At 33.9% G+C, this 14,043-nt stretch overlaps 1 protein-coding gene and 1 long non-coding RNA gene across 2 annotated transcripts; both read left to right on the top strand.

Moving 5' to 3' along the window:
* Nucleotides 1-927: 927 nt before the first annotated feature.
* LOC127149911 (uncharacterized) lies at nucleotides 928-1,776 on the top strand. Its single transcript, XR_007821779.1, has 4 exons — nucleotides 928-1,184; nucleotides 1,300-1,358; nucleotides 1,446-1,598; nucleotides 1,706-1,776. It is a non-coding gene; the product is annotated as an uncharacterized LOC127149911 (long non-coding RNA).
* A 141-nt stretch (nucleotides 1,777-1,917) lies between these two features.
* On the top strand, nucleotides 1,918-3,072 carry LOC127149910 (3-ketoacyl-CoA thiolase 1, peroxisomal-like). Its single transcript, XM_051086303.1, has 4 exons — nucleotides 1,918-2,074; nucleotides 2,163-2,286; nucleotides 2,379-2,487; nucleotides 2,734-3,072. The coding sequence occupies exons 2-4, from the start codon at nucleotides 2,182-2,184 to the stop codon at nucleotides 2,823-2,825; spliced, it is 306 nt and encodes a 101-aa protein (XP_050942260.1). The 5' UTR covers nucleotides 1,918-2,074; nucleotides 2,163-2,181; the 3' UTR covers nucleotides 2,826-3,072.
* The last annotated feature ends 10,971 nt before the right edge of the window (nucleotides 3,073-14,043 follow it).

Genomic DNA, 14,043 nt, shown 5'->3' with positions numbered 1-14,043 from the left:
ATCATCAAGAGGAAACCTAAAAATAAACTAAGAGTAGAAATAAATTTAAGAAGTTACAACAAAAATGTCATTCATTACTTGTTAGTCACTATCAAACTCAATTTTATTAATCAAAAGAAACACCTATGCTAATTTCAGATTCTTCTAAATACAAAAGCATGGCATGTAAGGGCAAGATAAAAGAAACGATTAGTTACAACATAGACAAAAATAATAAGTGTGACTTTTGATAGCATCTAACCATAACTTTTTACTATTTAGGCTATAAAAATAAAAGAAAAGATAATGCGGAAGATGAAATATCGAAAGCGCGAAAAAGCCCCTCCTTATTTTTAGGTTTTTCGCCTTACCTTTCTCAACCCCAAATCCCTTTTTTTCATTGGTTTCAAATTTCCCCAATCTCCCTTTCCTCGCAGATCCTTCCTAATTCGATTTCCCTATTTCAATTTTTTATTTTAGAAAATTTGCACAGAAGAACGCGTGGAGAGGAAGACGATACAATTTCATCTCTCTCTAATCGCCATTTTTTCTCTCTTGCAATTCTTTCGATCGCTTTCTACTGCTTTTTTTCGTTAAGTTGAAAGCTCCAAATGGATCGGATTATAAATAAAAGTTGGTTCTTATTGGTTCAACCAGAAGGCCAGTAAGGAGATCGACTCCATCGGCGATGAATGCCACTTCACTCTCTCCTCATTTCCCCCACTTTTTCTTTTCCTTTATTAATTGTTGTATGATTTCATTTGCATTTTCCTTTGTTGTTTTAATTCATTGTTTTGTTTTTTTTAATGTTACAATTAGGGCTTTTATGATGTCGACGTTGAGTTCACCAACTTTTGATATTAATTTGCTTCCCTTAATTAACATCTAGAACTTTAATTTTATAATGATTTGTTGTACTGATTTTTGTTCTTGTTTGTATTTTGGAGAAGAGATTTTGTTCAATAATCTAGGATTGACAAATTGAACTCCATAGTTTTGACACTTTCTAACTGGATTATCGTGTTGATGAGTCTACTTAGTCGGATTTTCATCTTGGCTGGCTGAGCGAGCGCACCAGCTTTCTCAATTCTGTTCAGACATTTGCTATGTGTCATTAAGCGTCTAGGTTAGCTCAAGAACCCCATTTATTGGAAGGACAATTTTGTCTTACTAGTTATTTGGAAAGCAGAAAATTCATTATGATGGTGAGTTGATGATCTCATTTTTAGCTAGGAAGAAGCATAAGCCCCCTTGAATATCAAAGTTTTTGGTTGAAGTATCGACTTTCCAAATGATAATGTTATTGGCCTATTGTTACAGGTGGATTCCACTTATTGCATTGCTAAAATGTATCAGTCCTACGAAGAGACAAATTTATGGTAGTCACTTTAGATACTTTTTGGTTATCAACGTATTCCTTTCCCTTTCAAATAGTAGTAATGCAGTCTCATACGATTGTTTTGTAGAAGAATTGTGAAAGATGTTCCACGTGATGTGCATATCAATTTCTTGAAAGTTGAAAGAAGCTTGCATCATCGGAGAATTCATGCTACAGAGGAACTGGCTGTTGAAGAGGGAGGTGGGGTTGAAATGCACGTTCTTGAGGATGTCGGTCATTGGTATGGTTTTTTTCTTCTCTTTTTACCTATCTTTTCTGCACTCATTATTTTTGTAAAATCGTGATATAATGAAGAGTAAAACTATATGGTGTGTCATGTATTAACAGGTGCATGCTGATAACCCATATGGTCTCTTTCGGATCTTGTCATCCTCTTTCAAAGGGATTAGAACTTGAGGCAAGCAAGACTTTTTTTCTTTCTTTTTTTGGACAAGTGCAAAACTTTCTTGAAATCATACATATCATATCATATGCATTGCATATCTCATTTGTTGCAGATGGATTCCTTGAATATTAAAGTTTTTGGTTGAAATATTGGAGTTGTGCAACATGCTTTCCACTATCCATAATTTCTCTTGAAACGCACTCCTTCATGAGACATTGAGGAAGATTAAACATAGTTTGGCAAAATAAATGCTTTCTTTTGGGTACTGGTTTCAGGCTTCTAAAAAATAAAGATCATTGGACTATTTGAGGGTGATAACCATGACCATCATTTGAATTTGGGATTTCTTGAGCACAAAGTACTTTCTTTTCTCAACATTTGCTGCTGTTGGTTTTGCAGGACCTTTTCTGCTGTAGGTATGAATCCTACTATCATGGTTGTTAGCCTGGCTGTTGCAATTCTAGCTGCTATCAAGGTTGCTGGACATGAATCGAATGATATTTATCTTTTTGAGATAAAAAAGGTAACCTTACGTTTTCATCACTAGTAAGGCTTAAAGTTTGAACCTATTCAATACATGTTGGCTTACTCTAATGCACAACCTTTAACCTACAGGCATTTGCATCCCAATTTGTGTATTGTCGTAATAAGTTGGGGCTACATCCAGAAAAGATTAATGCCAATGGAGGAGCAATTACCATTGTACATCTACATGGTGCAACAGGTATGTTTCAAATACAAATAGTTTCTATGGACCAACACTTCAAATATAAGATCCTGATGAGTTAGAAAATATGTTTCTCTTTTAGTATATTTTTTTGAGTTTTTGGAGTATGTTAGTAATGAATCAATGTGTATGCAACATTTGCATTTTTTCTCTTTGTTTTTTTTAGCTTACTTGGCTATTTAGAGAGTAAAAAAGATATTGACTCTTTTTTACATTTTCTTGTGATTTTTTAACGTTCAATAGGGAAAGGAAGAAGAGAAGGGGAAGATAAACATAAGTTGAGATTTCCGAAACATATAAAGATTAAGATCGTTAGAGGGAATAACTGGACATGAAGTTGTGTGAATTTTGATGAGTTCTTGCGTAATCCTGGCAATGGTGGTGGATTTTTGAAGCTTTACGAATCTAATGATCGACCAAACTTACCGAGGCCGCCATGATCGAATTTATTCACTTCGGTTCTTCTCTTTTTCAGTTTATCAGTTTTGTTGTGATGTATTGAGTTTTCTAAAACAGGGTAGTTTTTTGTTTAGATTTGTTCTCAAAGGATTTTTTTTCCTTTATAAACAAAATCGGAATGCACAGAAGATAACATATATTATTCAATGAGATATTATATGTATAGTTCTATGGTAATTCTTCTTTTAATAATGTGATTATGAAATGTTAATGAGGCCAAATGGTTTTAATACATACCTACCTTTTATATTATTATTAATAGCTCTACAAAAACTACTATTAAAAGTCAATGATTTTTGCAACGACAACCTTCATAAAATGCTACAAAAAATTGTTTATAGTATTTTTTTAATGTTATTAAAAACACTATTGAAACATTTTATAGCGTTTTTTCAACGCAATAAAAAATGCTATCAAAATGTTTCGATAGAGTTTTTTCTTACGTTATAAAAAACATTTATAACATCATATTTGTGCTATCGTTGGGGACATATTATAGTGTTTTGCATAGCGATAAAAAAACACTATGAAAAGTCATGGACTTTCAATAACATCGACTATGACAGTATTTTGAAAAACGCTATCGAAAATCAACAATAACGTTTTTTTGATGGTATAACTAATATTTTTTGTAGTGGTTCAAACAATGTTCTACATCAGATACTGAATTCTATTAATCATCCTGAAGGATAAACATTCATCTTTCAGTATCTCTATAAAGAAAACGTAGTTATCACATCCAAATCTGTCGTACTCCAAGAAAAATAAATTATTGTCCCTCCCTTGTTCAAATGACAGTTCTTTTCTAACAATATGTCGGAGGTAATATGTACTTCATGTTGGTGATATCAGATCATGTCCACAAAAATACATATACTTAAAAAGGACTTAAATCTAAAAGAAATTCTACCTTGGACTGTAACCCCTACAAATAAATCTGCCAACTCCAGAAATTATACGTATTAATCTGCCAAAGGGATCATCTGAATTTGTTGTTGCACTTCGGTCTTCAACACATGACTAATTCAGATTCGAAAAACTGGTACACAGAAAAAATAAAAAAGCAAGGGCAAAGACGAATCTGTATGAAAGGAAACTACAAAATAGAAATAAAGTTAGTAGACGACTGAGTCGCAAAACACACTCTTTTTAAGGCGTTTCACGACTCTACTTTGGATAGTGCAAACAGAATAATGTCCCGTCATCCCCAGAATAAAACAATTTATTCTTCAATTGATTTTGCATAGAAACAAACTGGAATCAAAATCACTCAAAATGACAGACACGGTATTAATAGCTTAGGAAACTTTTGTTATGACAGAAAAAGGAATGAGAAGACGATAGTTTTTTGTGTGTGTAGAAATAAAAGGAAAACCGAGGTATATATAGTGGAAGATAGATAGCCAACGGTCAAAAAACGGTAAGGAAAAACTTATTAAGGAGAAACTCGTGGGATTAATGATGTTAAAACGGTAATAAATGTTAATCACAATTCCAAAAAAATGTTTTAGAAAATTAAAAGAATTTTTTTAGTATATATATTATTCTATCCCTCCTCTCCACGCCCCGCCACCCGCACGTGGAGATATAGGCATATCCACATTTACCTATCTCCTCACTCCTTCCAAAACTTAGGTGCCCTAAGAGCCTAAACTCATTGATCAAACAATGAGTTTAAAAGGGAGCTTCCACATTAAAAAATAACCAATGTGAGAATGCTTGAGAAAATAAATAATATTATTTTTTATTTTCACAAATTAATTTTCATCCAATAATCCAGCTCCCACTTGAAATTTTTTTACTATTAGTCTCCCACTTGAAAATTTTTGAAAATATTTTCATCAAGCAATGTTTGTCTCTATAGTGTTGTGCTTAAGTAAAGGTGTCTGATGACTGAACCTTTACGTAGTGACAATAGTTTAGAGTATTGTAAAGTAACTCGTAGTTTTAAACTTTACTTATAACGCTATTGCACACACAACATTATTTGAGTGAAGTTCTAAAATAGCCCGTGCTTTATGACCTTGCATGTATATCCCAATTTTGTGAACACTCTAGGAATCTGCCCAGAATTCCATAGGAAGCGACCCTCACTTCCACATTCACAAAGGTGAATCTATCAAGAGTACTCCTGTAGCTAGGTAACCTACTTGATATCAAGTGTAGATTTCATTAAGAATAAAGTTCAGCCTCATCATACGCTTCAGGATGTCATGCTAATCACTAAATAATAAGAATGGAACTTCTAATTGAAGAGATGAAAGCCCTTTGCACAACAAAAGAATTACAAATATCTTAACCCGATTTTAATTGGAACCTAAAAATACCAGTATATCGGCAAAACTTAATTTAATTATGCCTAAACATGTTTTCAAGAAAAAAATTACAGAAAAGAAGAACTTACGCACGCTGACGACTCTAAATCTACCAAAAATTTGGGACACCACCACTTGGAAACCTTCATATTCTCTAGTTGAGATAGTTTGTGGGAACCAAAATTGGAAGGAGGGAATTATTAGAGAGAAAAATATTTTCAGAGAGAAACGATGTGCATACGTAAAAGTCACAGAACACTTCTATGAATCGTACTAGTAACTCCCTCTTCTTCAGTCCGAAGAAGATGGAAGTTGAGAGAAAAGTGGGAACGTGGGAAAACCACCCACGTTCCCTATTAATTTAATAAATTAATATTAATATTAAAATAAATAAATAATTTAATTAATTAATTAATTTAATAAATAATTAATCATATTTAATTAATATTTTATTTAAATAATATTTAAATTAATATCTCTCACATAATCTATAGTTTTAATTTAATTAATTTAATTAAATCAAAATAAACTAAACTATTAATTAATTCTCCAATTAATTAATTTCTAAATTAAATATCTTATATTTAATTTAATCCAAATTTGAATCGTATTCAAATATGAATTTCTCTCGTAACCTATAGTTTTAATATGTATCATATATAGATTAAATTTTAACCTATAGTTTTAGTATGAATCTAATTCACATTAAATTAATATTTTAACTTATTCAAATATTTTATTCTCTCATAAATTAATTTTGAATCATATCTAAAATTAAATTTATATATTAAAGTCTAATTAAAATATAAACTTTATATTATAATGTATCACCATACATTATATTAATTCTCAAAGTAAATTTGAACATTTCAAATTACAACCAATATAAATAAATCTCATTACCCTTTACGAGCTAGGAAGAGAACCTAATGGATCTACAGATCAGAAACTACAATGATATAAGATTAATTGGCTAACCTCATTAACCACATTAATCAATATTCATTAACTGTGTGTACACTCCACTAAAGACTCACAGTTGAACTCTTCTCACTATAGATATATTTCTATGTCCATGGTGTAGACAAATACCAGTAAGTTAATCTTATACAAGTGTTCGTAACACTAGTTGGGTCAAATTACCATTTTATCCATGGGTTACTTCTAGTCCTTAAATACCAATGCTTCTTTAATGAAAAACCTATTTATGGACCAACCATTAAACAAAAATCCATCTCGTGGTATAGAGAGGGTAGGACCCTTTGTTCAAGTCCCGGAGACACCATTTAAAGGAATACTTGTCTACTTACCCTAAAGTCGGGAAGGAGTGAATTCCATCTTGTGTGATTATGTTTTCAGCTCTCCACTCGGTCTTGTTCCTAAAATGATAAGTATATTCAGTCAGCAATCTGGCCACTCTCACTCGTACAAATCAAAGGACAATCCCTCATGAACAAGAGTTCATAATACACTTAGGATTAAGACTAAGTTACCTCGGTCATCCTAATGAAATAGAAACCCAATTAGTTAATGGAGTTATATCTAGTGATTACTATTTCGTGGTCCGATCTTATGCAAATTCATTGCATAAGATACCCTCACTAGCATATCGCATACATGAACGCATTGGATCAATGGGTTTGTATCAAATACAAAGTGAGTGGGATCCATAGTGTTACTAGAATAAGGTACCCAACCTTAACCCTATATTATAGACCCTTTAAGTTGATCTTGAACATTGATCCCCTATGTCTCTACATACCGTTCAAGACTCATCAAACAACTTAAGATGTTAGTTTATTGGATTTAGGTTATTAAGACAAAACTAATAATATAATCAATAACACTTTTTGAAATTATAATAATAAAACACTTTATTAATAACGGTCAATAGATTATATTTACTATCTACAAGTTTTAGTACATAAAACCCAACACTAATTACTTAACATGATTCTCGTCATATTACTTGAGATCAATTATTATCGATTGAACTTGTTTCTTGGGATCTCCAGTCTTTCAAGTTAGGTTTACCTTACAGTAATTCAAGTTTTAATAGGCCCGAGTCCCATTCTTTCTGAGGTTTTAGAAACCTTCTCTCTAGCAAGTTCTTTCGTCAAAGGATCAGCCAAGTTATCGACAGATTGTAAATAATTCACTATCACTGCACTAGTAGTGGCAATTCTTTAATGGTATTGTGCTTTACGACGTATCTATCATCTCTTACCGTTATAATAACGATTCTGAACTTTTGCGATAGTTGTAGTACTATCACAATGGATCAGTAGCTTGTGCTATCATCTCTGACTCCATTGTTGACTAAGCTAAGATTGTCTGTTTCTTTGATTTCCAAGCAACAACTCCTCTGGCTATATTAAAAATTTGGCCACTTGTAGCCTTTGAGTCATCTGAAAGGGAGTTCCAATCAACTTCTCTATAACCTTCAAGTACAGCGAGAAACTTATTATAATGTTATCCTAGGTTTTGAGTTTTCTTAAGATATCTCATTACTCCCTCTATTGCATTCCAGTGTTCTAGACAAGGTCTGTTGGTAAACCTACATAGTAATCCTATGACGTAAGCTATGTCTGGGCTAGTGCAATCAACATCATACCTCAAGCTACCTATGATACTAGCGTATTCGGATTAATTAACATTGTCACTAGTGTTCTTGAATACTTTTAATGCTAGAGTCATCAGGTGTACAAGCTGGTTTACTTTTGAAGTAGTTGTACTTCTTTAGAATCTTTTCTATATAATGATATTGATATAAGAAAATTCCATTTTCAGTTCTGGTAATTTTGATGCCTAAGATTACATCAGCTTCACCTAAGTCTTGCATGTCAAAGTTTGCATTCAACATAAATTTTACATCACTTATGACATGCAAGTTTGATCCAAAGATTAACATGTCATCTACGTATAGGCATATGATAATATATAACCTACCTTCAGTATTATAGTAGATACATTTGTCACTCTCATTTACTTTGAATCCTTTTGACATAAGTAAGTTGTCAAACTTTCCGTGTCATTGCTTGGAAGCTTGTTTTAGGCCGTAGAGGAATTTATCTTGTAACGCCCCAAATTTTGAGGTAAATTTTAACATTTTTTATGTTAACTTTTGAGGATTTAAAAATTTTTGGGTGATAAAATTAACTAGGTTTACAAGAGAAAAGAAAGAGAAAAATGAGGGGCATAATTTTTTTTTATAATATAATATAATATAATATAATAATAATAATATAATATAATAATTATTATTATTATATTATAATATTTAATATTATTATTATTTTATATATTCAATTTTTTTTCAAAACCTAAACTTTCTTCTTCCTTTCGCGCGCCCCCCTCCGATTCCTCCTTCTTCATTCATCCGACAGATACCAGCCGCCCTACCTTCTCAATCTCTTTCTTTCGTCTTCTTTCGAGCAGCCACCGCCGTCCCCACTCTCTCATCTCCCTTTTCGTTCAACGCCGACGTTCAGAGTTCGCCGCAACCACAATTTCCGACCCTCTCCCCTCTTCCTTTCCGTTTAAGTCGACCAGCAGTCCTGCATCTCTCGTTCGAATGCGATTGATAGCTTCGATCGAATGTGGTCGTTGAGTCCTCGTCAAGCCAGACCCGAACTCCCCTTGCCTTTCCTCCGCACGACGTCGGGCCTAGATCATCGCCATAGTCCAACCTTTCTTTTCTTCTTCTTCGAGCCGCAGATCTAGAGTCGTCAGTGTCTCCGACGGCGTTTCCATCCCTGACGTATGCGAGCCACCGTCTTTCGCCGCATCTTTTCATCCAGCAACCGTCGACGAGCCTCAACGATCACCGATTTCTGTTTTCGCAAGTGCCCCGTGAAGCCAAGTCGAGTCGTACCTGGACCAAGTCGAGCTGCAAACGAGCCGAGCCCAACCGCGAGCGAACCGAGCCGAGCCGCGAGCTTAACCAAATCGAGTTGAGCCAAGCCGAGCCGAGCCAAGCTGCAAGCTGAACCAAGCCAAGCCGAGTCGAGCCGCCTCCCAAGCCAAGCTGACCTCCCTGTTTCCCGAGTTGAACTAAGCCACTTTCCTTGCACATCGGGTTACGGTGAGTCTTTGGTAAGGATTGCTTAATGAGTTTCCTAACGTTGCTATAGCCGATTCAAGTATAGATATTTGAATAAAACGTGGAACTTATTGGTTGGGTTACCTTTCGTTCCTTGAAGGTGTTAGAGGAGTGGCGCTCGAGTTCTTGGGTTTCACGGCAGGCTTAGTTGAAGATACTCCTTTACTCGGGTAAGTTGGCAGATGTTGCTTTGGAACGTTTTAAATGTGGATTTTGGTGATGTTGAACACTTATGTTTGTGTTTAGGTGGATTCGTGTGGACGTCGGATTGAACAAGGATTTTAGCAACATTTCAGGTAAGGGACTTCTACTACTGGACTCAATTTTAGATTGGCTCGGATTGATTGATATGAGAATTATAATATAATGACTGTACTGTTCGACTGTTTGTATAAACAAAAAAAAAGTATTGCCAAGTTATGCTTTCGATTTAGTATAAACATCATGATTGCTATGTGTAGTCTAGTTATAATGATGGTCTGTGTCGTCGATTGAGTTTAGATGTTTGGACCGTTATGAGTGGTTTATATATATATATATATATATATATATATATATATATATATATATATATATATAAACCACTCATAGGCTTTACTTACTAGTTTCCTTCGCTTTGGATCAACTATTCTAACATAAGCTAGAAAACCCCAAGTTCTAAGATAAGACAAGTTTGGTGTTTTATGTTTAAGGACTTCGTGTGGTGAAGTTTTACTGCTTGATTTGGGGCATAATTAAAAGTTTTAATTATTTCACCCCACCAAGATAGTGATGCTCCTGATTCAAGTAAGATAACAACTACTAACTAAGGTAATTACATACCTTTTACTTTTTCTAGTTAAAGTACCATCAAATTCACATAAGTCATAATGAATTAATTCTAAAGGCTCCGTTACTCTAGCTATAGACTTATGTAAAGTTTTGATTATCTTAGCTTGACTACGATATGCACATTTCTCAAAATCATGTAAAGATAACTTAGGTTTATGATTTAACCTACTCATGTTGCCAATTAACCTTTTATTAACATGACAAAGTCTAGTATGCCAAACATTAAAAGAAGACAACATGTAAGAAGAAGATAAATTCTTATTAATTTCCAAATTCAATTTGAACATACTATCAGTAACGTAACCCTTCCCTACAAATACATTATTTTTAGTTATGGTCAACAAGTCTTATCCTATGGTTTGTGTGAATCCAGCCTTGTTAAGGAGATATCTGGAGACCAAATTATTTCATATTTCTGGAGTATGTAGAACTTCCTTTAGTACAAGCGTCTTGCCAGATGCGAATTTCAGTTCTACTTCTCCAACGCCGACCACCTGGGTTGTGTGATGATCTCTCAGAAGGATATTCTTATCCTTAACCTCATTATATTTTCTAAAAAGACTAAGGTCGTGGTAGACATGGCGAGATGCACTAATGTCTAGCCACCAACCTTCAAACCTTCCCAATTACATTAACTTCAGAAATCATAGCTACTAACTCATCTACTATCAGGTTCGCTTGCACAGCAGGACGACTCCTGTTTCTACAATTTTTATCTAAATGTCCAGGCTTATTAAAATTCTAACAAACAATTTGTACCGTACTTCTGGACTGAGGATTGTTCTGTTTGTTGGATCCTTGTTTCATCGTGTTTCCTTTCAGCTTCACATCTAGTTTCAGAACTACAGTGGGCTTCTTTCTGGGGATAACATTCACCTCTTCTTTTTTATCATGTTTCCTTGCCTCCTCTTCTATCCTTAATCTCGTGATTAGGTTTTCCAGTAAGAACTCCTTGGTTTTGTGCCTTAGAGTGTTCTTGAAATCCTTCCACAGTAGAGGCAACTTATCAATAATAACAATAACTTGAAAATGATTGTCAAGTGGCATACCTTCACTGATAAGTTTTTGGGCTATTTTTTGGATTTCATGTGATTGTGCCTCCACGAAATACACTCTCTTTAAGACATTTTGCGACTTTGCTCTAAATCGTACAAACAGAATAATGTCTTGTCGTCCCTAGGATAAAACAACCTCTTCTTCAATTGATTTGCACATAAACAAACTGGAATGAAAATCACTCAAAATGACAGACATGGTATGAATAGCTCGAAATTTTTTTGTTATGACAGAAATAAGAATGAGAAGACGATAGATTTTTGTGTGTGTAGAAATAAGAGGAAAATCGAGGTATATATAGTGGAGGATAGATAGCCAACGATCTAAAAACGATAAAAAAACTTATTAAGGAGAAAATCGTGGAATTAATGACGTTGAAATGGTAATAAAACGTTTCACAATTAACTAAGACGTTAATCACAATTTCTAAAAATGTTTTAGAAAATTAAATGAAATTTTTTAGTGTATATATATATATATATAATTTTATCTCTCCTCTCCTCGCCACGATAGCGCGTGTGGAGATATAGACATATCTTGCCTATCTCCTCCCTCTTCCAAAACTTACGTGACCTAAGAGCCCAAACCCATTGATCAAATAATGAGTTTAAAAGGGAGCTTCCACATTAAAAAATAACCAATGTGAGAATGCTTGAGAGAATAAAATAATGTTATTTTTTCTTTTCACAAATTGTTCATCTAATAGAATTTTGAGAGTACCCCACCCACCATCCTACCTACTCAAAAAATGGATCAGAAAATATCGACAAAATCTCATTATCCTGAGGAAGATATGTGAGAAAAAACTAAGGAAGATACGTTGCTATTACTCTGAATCTTGAATAATCGAGAAAAGTATTGTAATAAAAAGTAAGGAAGTACATATGTAGAGAGTAGCTATTTAAACTGTTGCACACAAACATGTTTGTTTAATTACAAGCAGAACACTAGCTAAATTAACAAAGGAGGAGAATTCAACATAATAATACGAAGAACACTTACAGAAGAAATGTAATAAAAAGTTTAAAACCAAGGAAGTACATATGTAGAGACTATTGCTCATGTTTGTTCAAAATTATCCAGTTGAGTTATGTTAGAGAATTGAAATACTGAAAAAGAAAAACGGGTAAAAAGACAACCGAAAATAAAAGGAAAAGAAAAGAAAAAAAAGAAATATTACCTTAGAGAATGAACACAAAATTTCATTTCATGACCCTGACTTCTTATGAGTTTGGCTACTTGTATACCTTTGTAAACTATATCATCCTCTTTAATGAAAGCTTGGTTTGCTTAACAAAATAAATAAATTCTTAGGATATTTGATTTTTTACAACATCATATTAGAATTCAAAACACTTGATTAAACTGTAAAGAACACAAAACAACCCTAAAATTTAAATTAATAATCTGAAAAAGTTCATTACTTTGTAAAGAACACAAAACAGGCCGAAGTATTTTAATCAATAACAGAAAAAGGATGCAAACTAATAATCTGCAAAAGAAATCAGCAAGATGAGAACTTGTGGAAATACAAGTTATTATAGTCTCTTTTATAGAATAACAAGACCAAACGGTAGAAGAGTGTTTCAAAACGTCATGATTATATTGAAAAAGCATTTACAAATACACTTTACATAAGCATTTATGTCTATTTTATCGTGTTTCGATGTCTTAATGCAAGAATAAAAGCAAAAGAAGAGATTAGTGAATCACAGAGGATATCACGCAAGAGCAATGCAAGAAGAGTCCATCTGACGAAAACAGATGCTAGGTGAGGAGCTTCATCACTATTTGAGGATGATTCACTAGAAGACAAGAATGGTAGTTGGGGATGAAGTGACTTGACAATGCAACTTTTGACGCTGACATGATCAAAAGAATAGAAGTTTTTGACCGAAAGTTTCCTATATAAAGGACTCCATCACCATCAAAGGGGGGGGGGGCTGAATAGGCCAAGAAGAGAGCTTGCTATATGGAAAGCCATATGTTGATCTCCGGGCAAAGTGCCTTAATGGGCTGAAACCTAGAGAGTGGCAAAAGGAGTAGCCTTTCCGCCATCTGTAAAAGTCAACTTCTTCTTCTCTGCCCAAGCTATGAGCGAGAGCTTAGAGTTTAAAGGAAAGGAAGTCCATCTCCCACTTCCCCTAACTTGTAAACATTTTCCATTCTCTTTTTCTTCACATTTTTGTATACTTTGTAATATATGATGTTCATATTATACAATGGTCGAAGGCCTACATTCTTTAATATATATTACATGTTTATATCACTTCAATCCATACATATCTTTACTGTTCATCTGACAATGTGTTATTTTTAGTTTAGTCTTATGATAAGTTCTTGATAAGTTGCTTTGCTTATTGCTCTTATTGCGTTAGTTGAGCTATTTTTATCACTTAACAAGTGTTTATCGCCAACTACACGAGAGGTTAAGTAGTAAGGACATGGCTAATGTGCGTATGGAGGAGTTTGGAGACAAACTCTATCTTGGTGAGGTAACTTCCATCGTTGTACCTCAAAAGGAGGACAAGTGTGGGTAATAGGCGTCGAGAGGTTGTTGTCCTTAATTATGAAGCTCTATATGTTTTATAATTAAATTCTTCTAGATATATCTCGCATAACTAGGTTGAGTCATTTGTACCCTGAAAGGCGGACAAGTGTGGCGTATAAAGACTCTGAGAGGAGCTCGCCTTGACTAGTTATGAGAGTCATATCACATCAAGCCTTTCATGGTCTTATCGCTTAGTCATACATAGACATTCCTTCCCTCATTCTCATACAAGTTAATTC

The sequence above is a fragment of the Cucumis melo genome, chromosome 6, assembly GCF_025177605.1.
Source record: "Cucumis melo cultivar AY chromosome 6, USDA_Cmelo_AY_1.0, whole genome shotgun sequence".
Taxonomy (NCBI): Eukaryota; Viridiplantae; Streptophyta; class Magnoliopsida; order Cucurbitales; family Cucurbitaceae; genus Cucumis; species Cucumis melo.
The sequence above is the reverse complement of the archived record's forward strand: the minus strand, read 5'-3'. Positions and strand labels throughout refer to the sequence as shown.

Excerpts from the sequence above, each read along its gene's own strand:
- LOC127149910 (XM_051086303.1), top strand. The coding sequence starts at position 2,182 with ATGAATCCTACTATCATGGTTGTTAGCCTGGCTGTTGCAATTCTAGCT. Across the intron at positions 2,287-2,378 it reads ATCTTTTTGAGATAAAAAAG|GCATTTGCATCCCAATTTGT; the intron begins GTAACCTTACGT and ends TTTAACCTACAG. Across the intron at positions 2,488-2,733 it reads ACATCTACATGGTGCAACAG|GGAAAGGAAGAAGAGAAGGG; the intron begins GTATGTTTCAAA and ends AACGTTCAATAG.